Source organism: Thalassophryne amazonica, chromosome 20 (genome assembly GCF_902500255.1).
Source record: "Thalassophryne amazonica chromosome 20, fThaAma1.1, whole genome shotgun sequence".
NCBI classification, from domain to species: domain Eukaryota; kingdom Metazoa; phylum Chordata; class Actinopteri; order Batrachoidiformes; family Batrachoididae; genus Thalassophryne; species Thalassophryne amazonica.
Window position 1 is genome coordinate 31,748,428 of NC_047122.1, and position 19,289 is coordinate 31,767,716.

A 19,289-nucleotide genomic window follows, 5' to 3' on the forward strand; every position below is an offset into this window, starting at 1 on the left:
TTTCTTCTTTCCACTCTACATGCACAGTAATTTTGGACTCTGTTGCACCGATGCGCTGCAAATCCAGGAAATCAAAATCCGACCCCTGGTTAAATGCCACGACCCGTGCCCTCAGGCAACGCTGCAGACGGGTGGAGAGAAAATGGAAAAAGCACAAACTACAGGTGTCTCTGGGTTTTCTGAGGGACAGTCTGACTGACTATCAGAAGGCTGTGAAGGAGGCAAAAGCACAATATCTGTCTCATATTATTTCTAGCAGCTGTCGTCGTTCCAGTGTGTTATTTCAGACTATAAACTCAGTTGTAAATCCACACACCTCTGTTTTGATGGACGCTACAACCACAACCTGTGAGGAGTTTCTTCAGTTTTTTATTGATAAGGTTTCATCAGTCAGACAGAACGCTGATCAGAGCTGTAATGTTGTCTGCTGCTCGTGCACATTCTGCCATGCTCGAACAGTTTGAGCCCATTTCTTTTGCATCTCTCGCTGATGTTGTAAAACACATAAAATCTACAAGTTGTCCTTTAGATGTTCCAGCTAAGGTGCTGAAGGAGGTTTTTAATACTGTTGGGGCGGCTCTCCTAACTTTTATTAATGCTTGTCTTAGATCAGGGTCTGTTCCAGCTGCTTTTAAACATGTTGTGGTTCGACCTCTTCTTAAAAAATCTCACCTGGACTCGTCAGTTTTATCCCATTTTAGACCTGTGTCTCACCTGCCATTTCTATCTAAGGTTTTAGAAAAGGTTGTCTTTTTACAGTTACAATCATTTTTAGAAGACAATCTCATCCTTGAAAAATTCCAATCTGGGTTTAGATCGCGACACAGCACTGAGTCAGCACTTTTAAAAGTTCATAATGACATCACTTTGTCGGTGGATGCAGGGAATCCTGCTGTGCTGGTTCTGATACTGTGGATCACACAGTACTTGTTTCCCGGTTGGAACATTTTATTGGCATTCAAGGTACTGCACTTAAGTGGTTTAGGTCATATTTGGCTGAAAGGAGCTTTTCTGTCATGATTGGGGACCTTTCCTCATCAACTGCTCCTCTGTGCTGTGGAGTGCCGCAGGGATCTGTCCTTGGGCCGATTCTATTTTCTTTGTACATTCTGCCATTGGGGTCAATTATAACCCAGCACAACCTGTCCTTTCATTGTTATGCAGATGATCTGCAAATCTATCTGCCTGTGAGGACTAATGGGAGTGATGCTTTGTCATCATTATTTAATTGTATTCGTGATGTAAAGCAGTGGCTGTCCCAAAACTTCCTTTACCTGAATGATGGTAAAACTGAGATCATGGTGTTTGAGCACTCTGGCATACCAAATGTGGTAACACCAAATATTGGTGCTTTGGCTAACTATGTAAAACCAGCTGTCAAGAATTTGGGAGTGATATTTGACAGCTGTTTGAGGTTGGATCAACAGATAAATTCTGTTGTCAAAACTAGTTTTTTCCAACTTCGCCTTTTGGCTAAAATAAAGCACTTTCTCAGTAGACGTGATCTTGAGACAGCCATTTCATCAGCTCCAGACTTCATTATTGTAATGCACTTTATTCGGGCATTAATCAGTCGTCTCTTGCACGTCTCCAGTTGGTGCAGAATGCTGCTGCTCGTCTTTTAACAAACACTTTTAGACGTGAGCATGTTACACCCATCCTGTACTCACTCCACTGGCTTCCAGTTCATTTTAGAATTGATTTTAAAATTTTAATGTTTGTTTTTAAAGCTATTTATGGCCTTGCACCTCCCTACTTGTCTGAAATTTTAACTTTGCGCACCTACAGTAGGACATTAAGGGCGTCTAGCCAGCTTTACTTAGATGTTCCAAGGTAGCTGGCCCCAGACTGTGGAATGAGCTACCTCTTGAGTTACGTACTATTCCTGACCTAGCACTTTTTAAATCTAAGTTAAAGACTTATTTATTTAAACTGGCTTTTAACACTTAGTGGGGAGGTGACATGTTCTGTTATTTTTATGTTCTTTTTTATGTGTTGTTTTAAAATTTTATTTTATATGTGTTTTATTTTTGTAAATTTGTGTTTTTAATGTTAAGCACTTTGGACACCAGTCGGTGCTGTAAAGCACTTTATAAATAAATGTTGATTGATTGATTGATTGATTGATGTGAAAGGAGAAAGGAAGTTGAAATTTGGCTTTTAGAGGAAAAACAGAGAGCTCTTAAACTGCATGAGGGAAATATTTCTGGTTCAGGTCAAATGCCATCAGTTTCTTTTTATTACATGTCTTACCTTGCTGCTAAGCAGCATGAAGGTCATGCAAGCAAACAGTACAAGCTCCATTCTTTTCTCCATCTTGATCCTGTGTGATCTCTTCCACCTTCTGTGGTTCTTTTTTTATGCCTACCTGCTTCCTGCCATACTGCTGCTGATAATGATTATCATGATGAAAATCATTAGACAACATATGAGGAACTGAGAGTGGAAATTAGACTGGGTAAACTGTCATTATATGACAAGGGTAGAACCTGTGCTACTGGATTATAGTATCTGCTTCACATAATTTATAAGTGTCTTTCTGAAATGCTGAAGGGTAACAGAGCCCTGAAAACATTTTGGTTTAATATTTTACCTCATTGTTGCAAGTAAAATAGCATCAGATCTTTGTAACTTTATTTTACAAGCCCCACTAAGCATTCTCCTTTGTTTGCTCAAAGAATGACCATTACTTTAAACTCATTCATTGCTCAAAGTTCCTGGTTCCCATCCTGGGGTTCAAGCCCCCCTCACAGTGGTGTCAAAGAGAGAAGTACTGTAGGTGCATGATCAAGGTTTTGTCTGCTTTGAGGTTGTCAAAATGATAAGTGCACATGTTAAATAAAATCAGAATAAAACACTCTGTGGGCATGAATTAAAAAGGGGAGGAAACTACAACCCCAATTCCAGTGAAGTTGGGACATTGTGCAAAATGTAAACAAAAACAGAATACAATGATTTGCAAATCCTCTTCAACCTATATTCAATTGAATACACCACAAAGACAAAATATTTAATGTTCAAACTGACAGACTTTATTGTTTTTGTGCAAATATTTGCTCATTTTGAAATGAGCAAATATTTTCAAAAAAAAGCTGGGACAGTGGTATGTTTAAGACTGTGTTACATCACCTTTCCTTCTAACAACACTCAATACGCATTTGAGAACTGAGGACAGCAATTGTTGAAGCTTTGTAATTGGAATTCTTTCCCATTCTTGCTTGATGTATGACTTCAGCTGTTCAACACTCCGGGGTCTCCGTTGTCGTATTTTGCGCTTCATAATGCGCCACACATTCAGGTCTGGACTGCAGGCATGCCAGTCTAGTACTTGCACTCTTTTACTACGAAGCCACGCTGTTGTAACACGTGCAGAATGTAGCTTGGCATTGTCTTGCTGAAATAAGCAGGGACGTCCCTGAAAAAGACGTTGCTTGGATGGCAGCATGTGTTGCTCCAAAACCTGGATGTACCTTTCAGCATTCATGGTGCCATCACAGATGTGTAAGGTGTCCATTCCATGGGCACTAACACACCCCCATACCATCACAGATGCTGGCTTTCGAACTTTGCACTGGTAACAGTGTGGATGGTCTTTTTCCTCTTTTGTCAGGACACGACGTCCATGATTTCCAAAAACAATCTGAAATGTGGACTCATCAGACCACAGCACACTTTTCCACTTTGCATCTGTCCATTTCAAATGAGCTCAGGCCCAGAGATGTTGGATGTTTTTGATGTATGACTTTCGCTTTGCATGGTAGAGTTTTAACTGTAGCGACTAACTGTGTTAACTGACAATGGTTTTCTGAACACGGTAAGATCCTTTACACAATGATGTTGGTTTTTAATGCAGTGCCGCCTGAGGGATCGAAGGTCATGGACATTCAGTGTTGGTTTTCAGCCTTGTGTAGCCTTGTGTCTTACGTGTAGAACGGTGTCCAGTTTTTCTGAATCTTCTGATTATATTATGGACTGTAGATGATGGAAATTGCAATTGAATGTTGAGAAACATTGTTCTTAAACTGTTGGACTATTTTTTCATGCAGTTGTTCACAAAGTGTTGATCCTCGCCCCATCTTTCCTTGTGAACGGCTGAGCCTTTTGAGGATGCTCCTTTGATACACAATCATGAAACTCACCTGTTTCCAAACAGGTGTTCTTTGAGCATTCATCAACTTTCCCCGTCTTTTGTTGCCCCGTCTCAACTTTTTTGAAATGTGTTGCAGGCATCCATTTCAAAATGAGAAAATATTTGCACAAAAACAATAAAGTTCATCAGTTTGAACATTAAATATCTTGTCTTTGTGGTGTATTCAATTGAATATAGCTGGAAAAGGTTTTGCAAATTATTGTATTCTGTTTTATTTACATTATACACAACGTCCCAACTTCATTGGAATTGGAGTTGTATAACTAGCGTGGGGACTGGGGTGGGGGTGAGGTCTCCAAGACAGACAAACAAACAAACAGCATTCAGTTTTCTCAGTGAGTTATAGATTCATTGTTAGTATTCTAGTTACTCTCAGCCATTCACTTACTCTTACTTTTCAGCCTGTTGGTCTGTGCACTTATCCATCTGTCCATCCATCCATCCAAAGTTCTATCCACCCTTCCACCATCATTCCATTTTTATTAATGTTTAGCCTGCTGAGGGTTTTGGCAGTTGGAGTCAATCCCATCATGCAATGGGCTACAGCTGAGTGCATCCAGAACACTTTTCCAGTCCATCCCAGGTTAAATCCAGTGCATTTGAATGGAAATAGAGACAGTATGTGAAACAACATTTAGAATAAAAAAATGTGTTCTCATCAGTCGTCACACCGAACTACCAACTATAACATAGTATTGTCCTTGAGCAAAAACAAAGGAAGAGTTCACATAAATGAGGTGAAAACATGAAAAATGTTAGAATGCAGCAAATTTGCACTTGTCTACTTTTCAAACTGGAATGTATATATATAAAACTTGCAGTCTGATGAATAACTTGAATAGCTTTTCTCTCATTTCCAATTCAAACCGCGTTGTGTGTACTGAGGAAGACAGTATTTTCTGTGTTTGCGCATTATGAGTAAGTGAAAGATTTGATTTAGTTTAACTCCCTTTCAGTAAGCGATTAGTTAATTTTTCTTAAATTCATGTCAGTGACCAGCATCAACAGGGTTACAAAACAAAAACTAAATCTTTTTCCTTAAACCTTTGGCCAGTCACAAAGGATTCAATGTTTGCTACGACAAAAACTCAAGTAGGGCCAACCAACTGTATTTAGCAAACAAATCAAAGCAAGCCAATATAATATTATATAATATGATGTAATTTAATATAATACAAGCAAAGCACCGCACAGTGGGGCAAAGCTTGCTCTTATGGTAGACGATGGCACAAAACGGGGGGGAATGCAGATTGAGTTTAACATCCGGCCCAGGCAGGGGCGCTATTTCACCCAAAGCCGAGTTGCCTACCGCTAATTTTTGGAAAAAAGAAGAAACTGTCGGAATGATTTGGAAATGTGTTGTTAAAACCGGTTATGTTATATTTCATTTGGACAAACGTGCTCATTCATTGAGCAAACTGCGTGTTATTGTGCTCCCGACCCTCGGAGTTGTTTTGCAGTTTCTCTTCATTAAGTCGGCGGTAATCACCTTTTTTGAATGTGTGTTTAATTAGCTGCATAGTTAACTGTTAGCTCCTTATTGTTCAAGCTAATGTTTGTCTGTTTAGTCAAAAATATCATTTAGGTGTCATCTTTAAGTATTTTGTTAACACACACTCACAAAAATAAAATGACCACAGAATTACAGCTGCCGTAAACGATTATTTTCTTGATAAATTGGCTAAACTAATGAGTTACAACCAAAGTAATTCTGGTCATTTGCCCCAAACAAAATTCAAGTTCAATTTAAAATTATTTAAAATCAAGAAAACCAGCACTCGTCAATTTTGACAGCCTGGAATATATTAATTTTTTCATTGATAACAGTGCTGGTTGACTAATCAGTCAACAAATCAGATCATTGGTTTCAAGCTTTATGTTTGTATGCTGCAACGGTTATTTTCATAATCGACTATTATATATCGTCTGACTATTTGTCATTGTCAAAAAAAAGTGGAAAATGATGATTGTTATGTGGAGTCCAGGATGATGCCTTCACGTGTTTTTTTTTATGTCCACATAAAACACGTTATGTTTTTTTTTAAATGACAAAACAGGTACAATTAGAAGAAGCACAACTACAACACCAATGAAAGCCTGACATGATGCTCACTGATATAATGTAATTTTAACATTAATCAGAACAGTATGCACAGCTCGCGATAAGTCAGAAAGCATATTGCATGTATGAGTTGTGTGAATACGCTTTTGTGGATGTGTGAGAACAGTCTGCTTTATGTCAAATTGTATATTAAATGCAATTTTTAGTGTAATGCGTTTACTATAGGCATTTTTGTGCCATCCATCTATTTTGAGCCACTTATTCTGATGAGATTTATGGTACCTAAGCCAGCAGACACCTGACAAAAGGTTATTTAATGTTGTTTTCTACGTTAAAAATATAACCCTTGCAATTAGCAGGACATGCATAGGATGAATAGTCAGTGAGTGAGTGAGTGGATCTGCAAAAGTTCCGTAAGTAACTCTGTGAGAACTGTTGCACATTCAGCTCATAAACTTTGGGTTCTGATAGCTACAGGTGAGGACCATGAACCTCTTATTTTGGGCCAAGTAAAATAAATACAGGCAGACACCCTCATGGTCTTGTCAAGTTGCTTCTGAAGCATTGTTGCTAACTGTGCGGTCCTGGTGGCCGTTGGAGGCCACTTTTACTTGTTAAGTCATTCCATTTTTTTTCCCTTTCTTTTGTCCTTGAAGTGATGGCAGCTTCCTTACCTCAGAAGACAGGAATTGCTGGGATGGGCCCCCAACAGCCTCACCTGCCCCAGAGCACTGTTTCAGCTCCAGGTCAGCCGCCTATACCCCCCCAGGGAGCTCTGAGAGAGATCTCCCCAGTATTCCTCTGTCGCATTGGACAGGAGACTGTCCAGGATATTGTCACACGCACTATGGAGATTTTTCAGCTCACACGAGCCACACAGGTAATGGACATGAACCTGCATGAACTTGTCATTTTATTCTGGATTTGGAAAGAAATGTCACAAAAAAACTTTAGTACCTTAGACTGACAGATGGCTCCATGGTGTTTGCCAGAGCCGCCTCAGTCTGCCACACATTTGGGTACCTTTAAACATACAAAGAAAGACTCACCCTGCCCTGAATTTTTTTGCGCTCTCTAGCTGGCTGCTGGTTATTTAAGTATGTTATCATCAGTGCTCAGTGTGTTCTTTGGGGAAATCTCTTGCAGTCTGGTCTGCTTTTATTTTTGCCCCCCCCCCCCCTGTGGTTTTATGACGTAATACTTAGATTTGGTCTACGATGCATTCCACCCTCTGCTGAATGAAAGTGGTACTACATGACCAGCTTGTTGCAACTGTTTTTTGTTTTATTCATTCATTTATTTATATCAATTCTAGAAAATGGTTTCTCATATTGTAATAATAAATATAGGGATATCGTGAGTCTTGAATTCCCCCCTCCCCCCACTTCTGCTTATAAAGATTTCTTCACATGAATTCAGATCATTATGAAAATAGTGACGCCCCCCCCCCCCCCTTTTCTCACACCCGGTCTTTTCACCAGATTCAGTAAAAATTGGTGTGTTAGTGCTTGATAAAATCCTTGTCATTTGATTGGTAGGATGTATGTCACATGACATGGATTATTCGTACCATTTGCCGTTGTGTTTCATTGACTGTGCAATAGATGTTTTAGTGTGCAATTTTGATGCTATATGAAATGTTCTATTGCACTCCTTGACCACCGTGTGCGCTCACACTACCGGGGGAAGCGTTTAGCTAAACGTAGCGGAGTTTGTTTTGCTGGTAGACGACGATTTGAAGGAGCTAATTGACGCTACTAATTCTTCTAACACAAAAAACAAATCCATTATGCCATGAGCTGTCTGTAGGCTTGAAGAGAAGAGCTGTTAGGATGAAAAGCTGGCAAATTTCTGGCGTGACTTTTTTTTTTTTTTTTTTTTTGCTGGACTGACGAACTACACAAAGTCTTTCTTTTTTTTTTTTTTTTGCTGGAAGTACCCAAAGTCAGTGCACGGCATCACATTGTCGCAATTTTGTACTCCTACTTAAAGTTCACGTTGGACTGTTAAGTATCAGTGACGAACACCAAACTGTAAGTCCCTTTTCTGTTGTTTATAAATGAATAAAATATCAAATGACAAGGACCTATTTTAGCTATTATATAAAACAAATAATGAATGATTTTCATTATTTAAATGGAACAAATATTTCATTTGGTGAAAGATTCATAGCATTGAACTCATAAACATTCATTATTTGTATATGTACCTGATTTATTGTGAGGTTGGGCTTAACTTTGCTGTTTGCCATTTCTGTTTTTGGGCAGAATTTTATGCTTTGTTTATTTTCAAACTGTTGCCCACCTTTCTTTATATGCAGTGTTACAACATGTAAAGAATTCCATTTTAGTTATTCTTGCTGTCTGAGACAAAAATCCATTTTTGTTGATTTATAGAAAGAAGAAGAAAAAAGTCTCCACTCTTACAGGGTCTGTTAGTGTGTTTTCTGCTGCGTGGGTGCTAACTGCTGTTTTTCTAGTTTACAGGTTTCCTCTGTCTGCTGTCACTCCACATTTGTCCCATCATTCTTCATGGCTCAGCCACTTGGCATGCTTGTCAGCATCTGTCTCCTCGTTCCTCACCTCCACCTGATGCATGTCTCTAAATGTCTGTCACTCCTTCTCAAGGTCTTTCTCACTACCACCAGCTTGTCCTTTCCCATTAAACTCAGCTACTTTTTCCCTACGTTGCAAATGTTGGATAATCGGCATCAGGACCAGGAAGGGGGGGGGATTAAATTAATTCCTTTTTGTCCTTTTCATCCTGTTGAGGGCCATGGAAGTTGTAGTCTGTCTCATCATGCACTGGGCGAGCAGTGGATACGTCATGGACACCTCTCCAGTCCATCAGTGAATATGTTCATGGAAACAGAAACATGTTTTACTAATTAGTGTCACAACACATTACAAACTGTGACACTACGCCGATCCTCAGCAACAACAAAACAAAAATACACACAAAAGAGGAGAAAACCAGAATGTTTAGGGAAGGTGATGGTCTAGTGGTTATAGCATTAGGCTTGAGACAGAGGATCCTCGGTTCAAATCCCAGCCTGACTGGAAAATCACTAAGGGCCCTTGGGCAAGGTCCTTAATCCCCTAGTTGCTCCTGTTATGTATTGAGTACCTTGTATGGCAGCACCTTCACATTGAGGTGAATGTGAGGCATTATTTGTAAAGTGCTTTGAGCATCCATTTACATTTCTGCTAGAACTTTTTTTTTTGCAGTTATGATCCAAACTAGAGTAGTTCTTATCCAAAAACACTCACACAGTATTTAGTTTTTTCTCCTCTCATTTCCACATGAAGTTGTGTGTCTGCGCTGCAGTACACTTGTTTGTTTTTATTAATTATAAATAAGCAAAACAGAATTAATTCCAGCTCTTACAGTTATAGTTTAACTGCCTTTCAGGAGGTGATAATTTTGTGATTTTGATTTATTATTTTTTTATTTAAGCCAAAATCTGTATTGTACTTTTTGAAGCCTTTAGCCAGTCACAAAGGAGTCAGCCTTGGCAGCAAAAATCATGATCACGGTCAGCCAGCCAGATTTAACAAACAAATCAAACAAAGGTTAACGCATTGGATTAAAAATCATTTGTCACTGCAGCTTGAAATTAGGCTGATTAGGCTCCATCCAACAAACGCTTGTGGACTCGGAATGCTGTTTTCTCCCAGGAGTCATGTAATAATACAGGGCTCAATAATTAACACTTCCAAGGTATATTTTTAGTGCTGTTTGTTTGTTTTGTGTATCTTTTAGCAGGATTACTAAAAAAATATTGCACCTTTTTTCATGAAATGTGGAATGGTGAGGTATAGGCCAAGGATGAAACTATTAAGTACTAGTGTGGATCTGATTGAGAGGATGGATCCAGGGATACAGATGGGTGACTTGAGCAGGATACAGATCCTTATCCACTCAGTTACCTGCTCCACATAACAGATCTTTATTAATTTATTTCCTGCTGCTGTACTCTGCTTCTGACCAGAGATCAGTAAGTCAACTCACCTTCCGCTCTTTGATTTTATGCTGTTTGATCTCTGTGTAATAGGAAATATGTAGTATGGTTAAAGTAGCGAAAACTGTCTCCATCTAGTGGTCATCCTGAGGACACACAGGTTTAATTTAATCTGTCTCTCTGATGAGCGACTCTTTGTTGTAGCTCCCCAACGGTGTGAACCAGAGCCAGTCTATGTACCAGGACCGCTTTATGAAGCTCCAAGAACACCTACGGCAGCTCACCCTGCTCTTCCGAAAGCTACGACTTCTGTATGAACGTTGTGTTGAGATGACCTCTGACCTGCAGGAGGGACCAACTGAGGTTAGGAAGGATCTCAGAGTCTCAGCTCTTTTTTTTTTTTTGAGTGTTGCTTGTGATTAGTTTTGATTCAGGACTCAAAACAGTTACATCCTTAAAGTTTGTATTAATTCTGCTCTTAAAAAAGTTACATCCACTAAAAAGACAGAAGCCCTCAGTTTCACAATTAGACATTAGACATTTAAGTTTCTGCTTTTCTTTCTCATGTACCATTCAGCCAGGAATGCACTGCTGTCAGTAAGCTCAGTGCATTTTATTTAACACATTTTCTTGCAGTGACTGTGGACAAAAGTGGCACAGTGGAGAAGTGTGTGGAGAAGTCTTCAGCACCCTCTATTGGTCACTTAGAGCATTTGATGTTTTGTGTCAGCTAGGCATGTGAATCTCATCACTGACAACGATTCGATACAGTACCACCGATATGATACATATAGCGATACATGACGATACGATGCGATACGATTCACTCCTGTTCCCGATTCGATGTGTGTTGATATGTATTTAATGGCGATTCAATTCCTCACAATGCAATACGATGCAGTTTGGTGCAATACAATTAATGATGGGTATTGATGAGATTATATCTATCGATGCCATTATCGATCCGATTTTTTTATCGATTCCCTTATCAATACCTCTTGTGAATTTTTTGTGTGCTAAAAATAGGTTTTACAGGTTTTCTATGTCAGCAACATTTTATTGAGTCTTACCCCCAATCTCAATTCTCTTTTGTACCCCTTCCCCTTCGCCCTTTAAAACAAGGGGTAAGACGAAGGGGTATGCCTCTAGTCCTATGAATTGAGACACCCCTCCGCCTTAGGAGGAAAAAAAAAAAACTGCCCGTGTCAATCTGCCGTCTTCACTGTTTAACATGGCAATCGAAATGCAACTTGTTGCAGTAGCCTGTTTGCTCTTTTTATTTTCTCGCCTTTCTGCGTAAATGCAAAGAAATAGAAGTCACAGATTTCTTTGATGCATCGCAATCATGTCATGTTAATTAATTTAATTTGTAACTTATAATAATAAATAGTATTAATTAATTAGTAATTGATTGTTAATACTAATAATCATCAATAATAGTAATTAATATTTGATTAATTGATTGATTAGTAATTAATTAATTAGTAATTAAAATAATTTATTAATTTATATAGCGCCAAATCACGACTGATCGCCTCAAGGAGCTTCACAAACATCATTTAAAAACAGAATAAAATGAAATAAAATTAAAACACAACAAAAAAGTTTAAAACATAAATAAGTAAAAGAAGTAAAATAATAAAAAGAATTAAAAAAGACACACAATCATATAAAATACTAATGATAAAACAGGAAAACAGTTTATTTAAAATAAACACGAAATATATCAGTCTGTGTGCAGTGAATGTATACATTATACAAGTTTCACTTTTTGAATGGAATTACTTAAATAAATCAACTTTCTTGATATTCTAATTATATGATCAGCACCTGTATGTATATTATGGGCTGCATCTAGTCCTGTTAACCTTATATTTCTTTTTCAAATTCTCCCATTTTTTGCTTCCAGCTCTATTTCCTTCAGAAATTTCCTTGACAAATAATAGCAGTCTATTAGGACGTCAGGTTATGTGTTACACATATACATGTGTGTGTATATATTTTCCATCTTATTCCCATTGATGAAACTTCTCCTTTTCTGCCTAAAAGCTTATTAGAAGACGAGTGTGTTCAGGGCTCCCTGTTTGTTTACAAAATACACATTACAGACCTTGAAAATCCAACAGCAGGGATTGATATTATCCAAAGATTTATGAACATACAAATTAACGTGCTTATCTTTTATCATGATTTTCTCCGTTGTGAGATATAAAAGTGTCTTATCGTAGCGTTTGTGTGTATATGCATTATAATGCCTCAGCACACGAGCGAAGTTACGATATTCTTCAGAACGACAATATACGCAACATGCATCCAGCAGCATACACGTTGCTGTCAGACAACTGCCTGTAAAGTTTTTGTTCAAGTTACAACTTTCTAAACAGCGTAATTTGTAATGAAAGCCACTTCATTTGTGTGGCTCTTTCAGCGCCATGTTTATTTTTTCTGAGACAGCGCTAGGCTCCTCCTACCCCTCCAAACGGAGTGTGCATCCAGATTCACTCCAAACGGAGGGGTTTGAAGCCCTTTGCCTTCCCCTCCGCCTCGCTCCAAAAAGAGAATTGAGACACTCCTCTGTCTCTTGTGCCCACGCAAAACAGAGGGTAAGGCGTAAGGGGAAGGGCCAAGGGGTAGAATTGGAGATTCAGCCTTAAAGTAAATAAATATGAAATTGGTCACTGGATTCTTGATTTCTGGACATAAATAAAAATCAATAAAATCTGTACATGTTCACTGGATCCTTGATATACATGGTGGATCCTAGATCTGCGGACAGAAATAGAAATAAACAAAATCTATAGTTTTTGTCAAAAACATTTCCTTTCAGATATTGACACAAATGTAACCCCATAGACTCTGAGCTATGCTCTTCAGCCGGCTGCTGCACGTCAGGATGTAATTCATAAAAAACGCAGGAAGTGTCATTTTGAGGAAAAAAAAAAAACTCTGTTGTAGTTCTGTTGTTTGTATTATAACATTTGGAAAGAGGTGTCATTTGATTTATAACAGCAATTTGCTCTGAAGTTATTAATTCTGACCAAAATCTGCGCAGCTCTTTGGAGCTGTGCACTTACTCCCACAAAACAGAGGATATTATTATTATTATTATTTCCTTTACCTGATGGACAACTTCAGTTTACGCACTGGCTGGACTCACACCAGTGACTTGCCATTTCTGAAAACCAGTGAAGCAGAGAACCAGCAAACAGCGGGTCGAAGCGCTGCTTCATTGCTTCAAGCAGAGCTGCTGCAGTCTGCAATCAACGTAGAGAAATAATCATTTTCTTGATAAACACTCGCAAGAACAACAGCTGCTCCGGTGTCCCGAACTGTCCATGGTGCATTTAGTGTGCCTCGGAAAAATCGATGCAAGCAGGCAGTGAGAGATGCAACACGATTCAACCCGTCATTTCGATCATTTGTATCTAGATACCGATTCGTATCGATTAATCTCCACAAGCCTAGTGTCAGCTTGTCAACTGAAAAATTTTTCCTGTTTAAGTAAAATCCAAATGTAAGTCTTTTTTTTCTGTTTTTATTAGAGGAACTAATCAAACGTCAAGTTACAACCTCTGCCCACCACCACGAAAAAAACAACTCCTTATGTCTAATAAATAAGTGTAAATCCTGTTCTTCTGTATTGCAAGAGATCATCTAAAAGAATGCAGTTTTGTCACCAAAAAGATACTGTGTATTTAATTTTAAAGGTCAAAACTAGCTGCACATTTTGCTTTATTTTGAAAATACCTCATAATTAGCAACTTTTGCACCGTACTATAGATATTTTATCTTGTGTTTCCATACATAGTATATTCATTACAGTCTTTCATGCTTGGTGTTCTCAGCTGTAAATTCTGTTCTTCTGGCAAACCTTTGTATTTTAAAACTAAAACTGTCAAAAAAAAACTATTAATACTGGGAGCTTAAAGATCTGCATGCCAAAAATCATGTTTGTTTGTTTGTTTTTATGTTTGTTTGTTTTTTTTTTTTTTAAAGTGACTAATCACACTACTACAGAGTCATGGTCTTAAACCTCCTTAAGCCTAAAAGTTGGATCAAATTTAATAATATATCAAATTGATGGTCAAGTGATTTCAAAAGTCTTGGGCTGACTGCAAAAAAAAAAAAAGAAACCAAACAAACTTAAGTGGTGTCCCTTGCTCTTATGGGCAACTTTCTTGTATTCATAACAGTGTTAAATGTGCCTAAAACCTCTGCACACTGTATAAATGTGGATTGTGCAGCATCCTTTGGTTCTGCACTGCCCCCTTGGCCGGAGTTTGCCAGAAGACTTTTGTGTTGCATTTACAGTATTTTGTTACTATGGTAACCTAAGTTGGATGTCTAGAGCTGATTTAGATCTTGCAAATTAATTTTCTGTCCTATCATATGTTCTCATTATTATTATTATTAGGGATGTGAATCGTTCAACAACTCACGATTCAATTCGATTCCGATTCTTGGGGTGACGATTCAATTCAGAATCGATTTTCGATTCAGAGAGCTCTGAGAAATAGTTATATTACTTAAAAAATGTTTATGTTTAAGAAAATGCAGCTTTACAAGGTTAATCAAGTGATTCTAGATGTAAATTTACTTATCTGCTTTGCTCGTTCAGAGTTGGCTGGCAGTTTAGCGAAGTGCTGGTCAGTAGTCGGCAGAGACCGCTGCTCCCCTCTTTTAGCTCCGGGTGATAGCGTAGCATGTGGGCTTGCGGATTTGAAGTGTTTCCGAAGTATTTGACTTTCATTTTTCAGATTTTGCACACTGCATAAGTCATGTCAAGCTCCTTCTTACGTAGCAAATAATAAAATCCAAAATGCGCCCAAACATTTGCCTTCAGCAGAGACGGTGCTGGCTGAATTAGCTCTTCGTCCGCCATGCTAAGCTACAGCCACTGAACTCTGCAGCTCACGAGTGTTTGAAGCACGCCGGAACCGCCGGGGACGCTGTAGTATGGAAGCCGTTGCCTGACAAACAGTACACGCAGCGAGTAAGCAAGACAATGTTTAAAAAATGTTTTTTAAACATCGATTCTTGGACATTTTGGATCGATTCAGAATCATAATAAATAAGAATCGCGATTCGGACGTGAATCGATTTTTTTTTTTTTTTCCGACACCCCTAATTATTATTATTATTAGTATTAGCCCTCTATGTATGGTTTTGTGCTGGTACCTGTTGAATGCAGTGTCTGTTTGTTGCTGTCTGCAGCCGTTTGGTGTCTGAGAGTCGATATTTTCCAGGAAATCAGTTTTCTGCTATGTTTAAATCCGTTATTTGATGGTGGCTTTCCCTAAAGCTCTGTTGTGTGTCCTCAGCTGGTGCCATATGTGGGAGAGGAGACGGCCTCTGTCAGAGTGGAGCCAAGCAGTTCCGCTGCCATTCAGGAGAGGAAAGAAGTTCTGGAGGTGAGATTCCATCATTTGCGTCAACCATCATGTAGACCCTGTGGTGCACACACTAACGTGCATAGTGCGGGTCCTATTGGGGTGCGTCCAACTCTACTAATGCTGTTTACACAGGATGTAATCTGAGTGCAAAACAGGGCGCAGGGTGGATATTGTTGGTGATATTAAATTAATAAGGGACTGTGTACTATGCTCTACTGCATCTATGTGAAGAATCTGACCCCGGTTGATTTGTACAAGGGAAATGTTTGTAACATAAATAGAAATGTTAGGAAAAAAAAAAAAATCACACATAGTTGGTTCAGTTGTTTTTGTATCACTCTCATCACATATCTTCAACCACTTATCCATTTGACTTCCCTTTCCCGTGCCACATTTACCACCTCTGACTGGTGGATCCCGAGGCATTCCCAGGCCAGTGTGGAGATATAATCTCTCCACCTAGTCCTGGGTGTTCCTCGGCGTCTCCTCCCAGATGGACGTGCCTTGAACACTTCCCTAGGGAGGTGCCCAGGTGGCATCCTTACCAGACGCCCGAACCACCTCAGCCGGTTCCTTTCAACATGAAGGCACAGTGGCTCTACTCTGAGATCCTCACAGATGACCCAACTTCTAACCCTTTCTCTAAGGGAGAACTAAATTTTCAAAAAATGTTTTGTATTTGCAAAGATTAGTTTTGTAACAAGATGGGGGGTTTCTCTGGAGTGGGTTGTTAGCCCACAGCCAGATAGCCAGCTGGAGGGGCTGCCCCCTTTAGGGCCTGCTGGCCTGCCCTGAGCCATTCTTCATCAGGCCCCTTGCCCAAGACCAGTTTGCCAAGGGAGACCCTACCAGGAGCACAAGGCTCCAGACGACATTGCTATCGGGGTCATAGGGACACACAAATGTCTCCACCACGATGAGGTGATGGTTCCCGGGGAGGAATGGCATCATCACAACAGAAATTAACAGGAGACGTGCTCTGGCAGCCAGTGCCATGAAAATCCTTTGGAAGCCGCTGCGGAGACGCCACTCTTAGAAAGACCAAACTGCGGATCTACAATACCTCAGTCCTCCCATTCTTCTTTATGGAGCAGAAACCTGGCCTCTTAATAAGTCCATGGCAGAGAGAATTGACGGCTTCGACAGCAGAGCATTGCGCATAATAGAGGGCATAAAATGGTATCACTGCGGGAACGCACCCAACAACCCCCTGCGTCCCGTTTTGCAGCACAGCGCCGGATGCGCTGGTATGGACACATCAAAAGACTCCCTCCTGAACATCCAACACATGGTATCTTCCACTTTGACCCTAAATCTGCTGGCTGGAAACGCCCTGCGGAGCTCCCCGCACTTGCTGGATTGATGTTGTTGCCAGGGACCTACACCAATTGGGCCTATCACTAGCTGAAGCTGAGCTATTAGCATTGGACCGACCCAAGTGGAGAAGATTGGCAAATATTAGTTCTACGCATGACAACACCCCCCTCGTCGAGCATGAGGCCTGATGATGATGATGATGATGATTTGCAAAGAGGACTAATTTCCAATACGGTTTTAATGTGACGAGGATTTAAAAAAGTGAATGTATGCTTTACTGTCTATGGTAAACTTTGAGGGAGGAACCCTGCCTTGCCTCTAGGTGGCAATAGAGACAAAGGCTTAATCACCAATGAGTGTAGCAAAAACCTCAGCATTAGTTCTAGTTTATCTACAGGGCCGTATATTGGAATGTGAAAGGGGGGGTTCATATCCTTGAGTTGGGGGTCCAGTGGGCCGCAGGGCCCCCGGAGGGGTCGAGGGGCAACGCCCTCGTGGGGGGCAACGCCCTCGTGGGGGGCGAAGCCCCCCGAATGCCGAAGCTTTTTGAGGATTTCGAGGGGTAAAAAGCTACATAAATTTCATTTGAAACCCAAAATGTATCATTTTAGGAAATACATTTTTATATACAAATAGTCCTTGCTTGGGATTGGATCAGTTGCCATAAGAACCACCAAGGAAGAACCAAGATAACATTAATGCGACTTTGTACCTGCCTGTCGGTTGCGAATGAAGCAACCAACCGTTCAGTTGAACCCCCTGAACCCCCTCTATATACAGGCATGATGTATAAAATCTGCTGAGCTATTAGCATTGGACTGACCCAGGTGGAGAAGATTGGCGAATATGATTAGCTCTACGCATGACAACATCCCCCTCGTCGAGCATGAGGCCTGATGATGATGATGATGATTTGCAAAGAGGACTAACTTCCAATACGGTTTTAATGTGACGAGGGATGTAAAAAAGTGAACGTATGCTTTACTGTCTATGGTAAACTGTGAGGGAGGAACCCTGCCTTGCCTCTAGGTGGCAATAGAGACAAAGGCTTAATCACCAATGAGTGTAGCAAAAACCTCAGCATTAGTTCTAGTTTATCTACAGGGCCGTATATTGGAATGTGAAAGGGGGGGGTTCAAATCCTTGAGTTGGGGGTCCAGTGGGCCACAGGGCCCCCGGAGGGGTCGAGGGGCAACGCCCTCGTGGGGGGCGAAGCCCCCCGAATGTCGAAGCTTTTTCAGGATTTCGAGGGGTAAAAAGCTACATAAATTTCATTTGAAACCCAAAATGTATCATTTTAGGAAATACATTTTTATATACAAATAGTCCTTGCTTGGGATTGGATCAGTTGCCATAAGAACCTCAAAAACCTTGACATTATTTCTAGTTTATCTATAAAATCTGTTTATGTAAACAGAGCCAGTGGGATGGGGAATCCAGGCGGGCGAGGAGCTCACCACTACCTAAACCGTGTAAGATTTAGCCTGAGGCTTCTTTGATTTACTGACTATTGCAGGAAAGCAGCTGTGGCTGGTTTCATTTCTGATCTTTAAAAAACAAGCTAACAACAACAACAACAAAAAATATCTCATCTTGCTGGCTCTGTAGTGAATGAGTCTGATGAAATGATGGGGAATTTAAGCTCTGTGGTTGAGGTGTTTGACAGTTCTGCTGTGTGTTTTGTGCACTGACAGAAGGTACGTCAGAAGAACAAGGAGATGAAGATTCTGATGGATCAGATGAGGAACCTGCTGTGGGACATCAATGCTATGCTGACACTCAGGAAATAGTAAGGCTGCAGATCCAGTGCCTCCTCAGGAACACAGATGGCCTGACGGCAAAGACCAGGTGGACTTTGGGATCTTCTGTTGGATTTTCGGTATAAACCTAAGGTCACTTATCGTAACTCTGCCAGTAACTACACACTGATCGGATGACGGGAATAACAATTGCCCTCATGATCTTCCGTTTCTTCTAAATGATCATAGGTCCAAACTTAAGATCAAACTTTTGGCAGCTATGTACGTATCTCAGGTCCTTTGTGCATGTGTGATGAAGTTAGCTTCCTGAGTGCTAAATAAGACACCTGCATACCTATAGTGTGTGGAAACTTACTTTTCTGTGATTTGTTTGTTTTTAATGGTGTGACTACAACATAGGTCTGCTGGGTAATTTCTGTTTTTGTACAAAACCATTTTAAAAAAAAATAAAATCTTGTAACAGTGTAAAGACATCATGCTGCCTTGCCTCCTTAGTCACAGTAACAGCAGACAATTAGAGGCAATATTAGGGAGTAAAAAAGGTGATGCCAATATCTGCCGATATTTACATAAAAATGGGAATAATTGATCACATTTTGTTATCAAACCCTTATGACAAAGAGGTTTAATGTTGTACAGTTTAAAC

The 19,289-nt window shown here is 40.0% G+C and overlaps 1 protein-coding gene and 1 long non-coding RNA gene across 4 annotated transcripts in view; one reads left to right on the forward strand and one right to left on the reverse strand.

Moving 5' to 3' along the window:
- Window positions 1–19,289, reverse strand: part of LOC117501275 — a 38,949-nt gene that overhangs the window by 18,921 nt on the left and 739 nt on the right. The window contains exon 2 of one of the 2 annotated variants that reach the window (XR_004557991.1): window positions 2,254–2,375. This is a non-coding gene — a long non-coding RNA (uncharacterized LOC117501275). The remainder of the gene's footprint in view (window positions 1–2,253; window positions 2,376–19,289) is intronic. The other variant, XR_004557992.1, reaches the window with a different exon arrangement.
- Window positions 5,470–19,112, forward strand: zgc:114119 (uncharacterized protein LOC619273 homolog). 2 transcript variants are annotated; one of them, XM_034160118.1, is made up of 5 exons: window positions 5,470–5,631; window positions 6,869–7,092; window positions 10,378–10,536; window positions 15,495–15,584; window positions 18,578–19,112. In XM_034160118.1, the coding sequence occupies exons 2-5, from the start codon at window positions 6,871–6,873 to the stop codon at window positions 18,671–18,673; spliced, it is 567 nt and encodes a 188-aa protein (XP_034016009.1). In that variant the 5' UTR covers window positions 5,470–5,631; window positions 6,869–6,870; the 3' UTR covers window positions 18,674–19,112. The 2 variants fall into 2 exon arrangements, with proteins under 2 accessions (XP_034016009.1, XP_034016008.1); XM_034160117.1 differs by having other exon boundaries at window positions 6,892–7,092.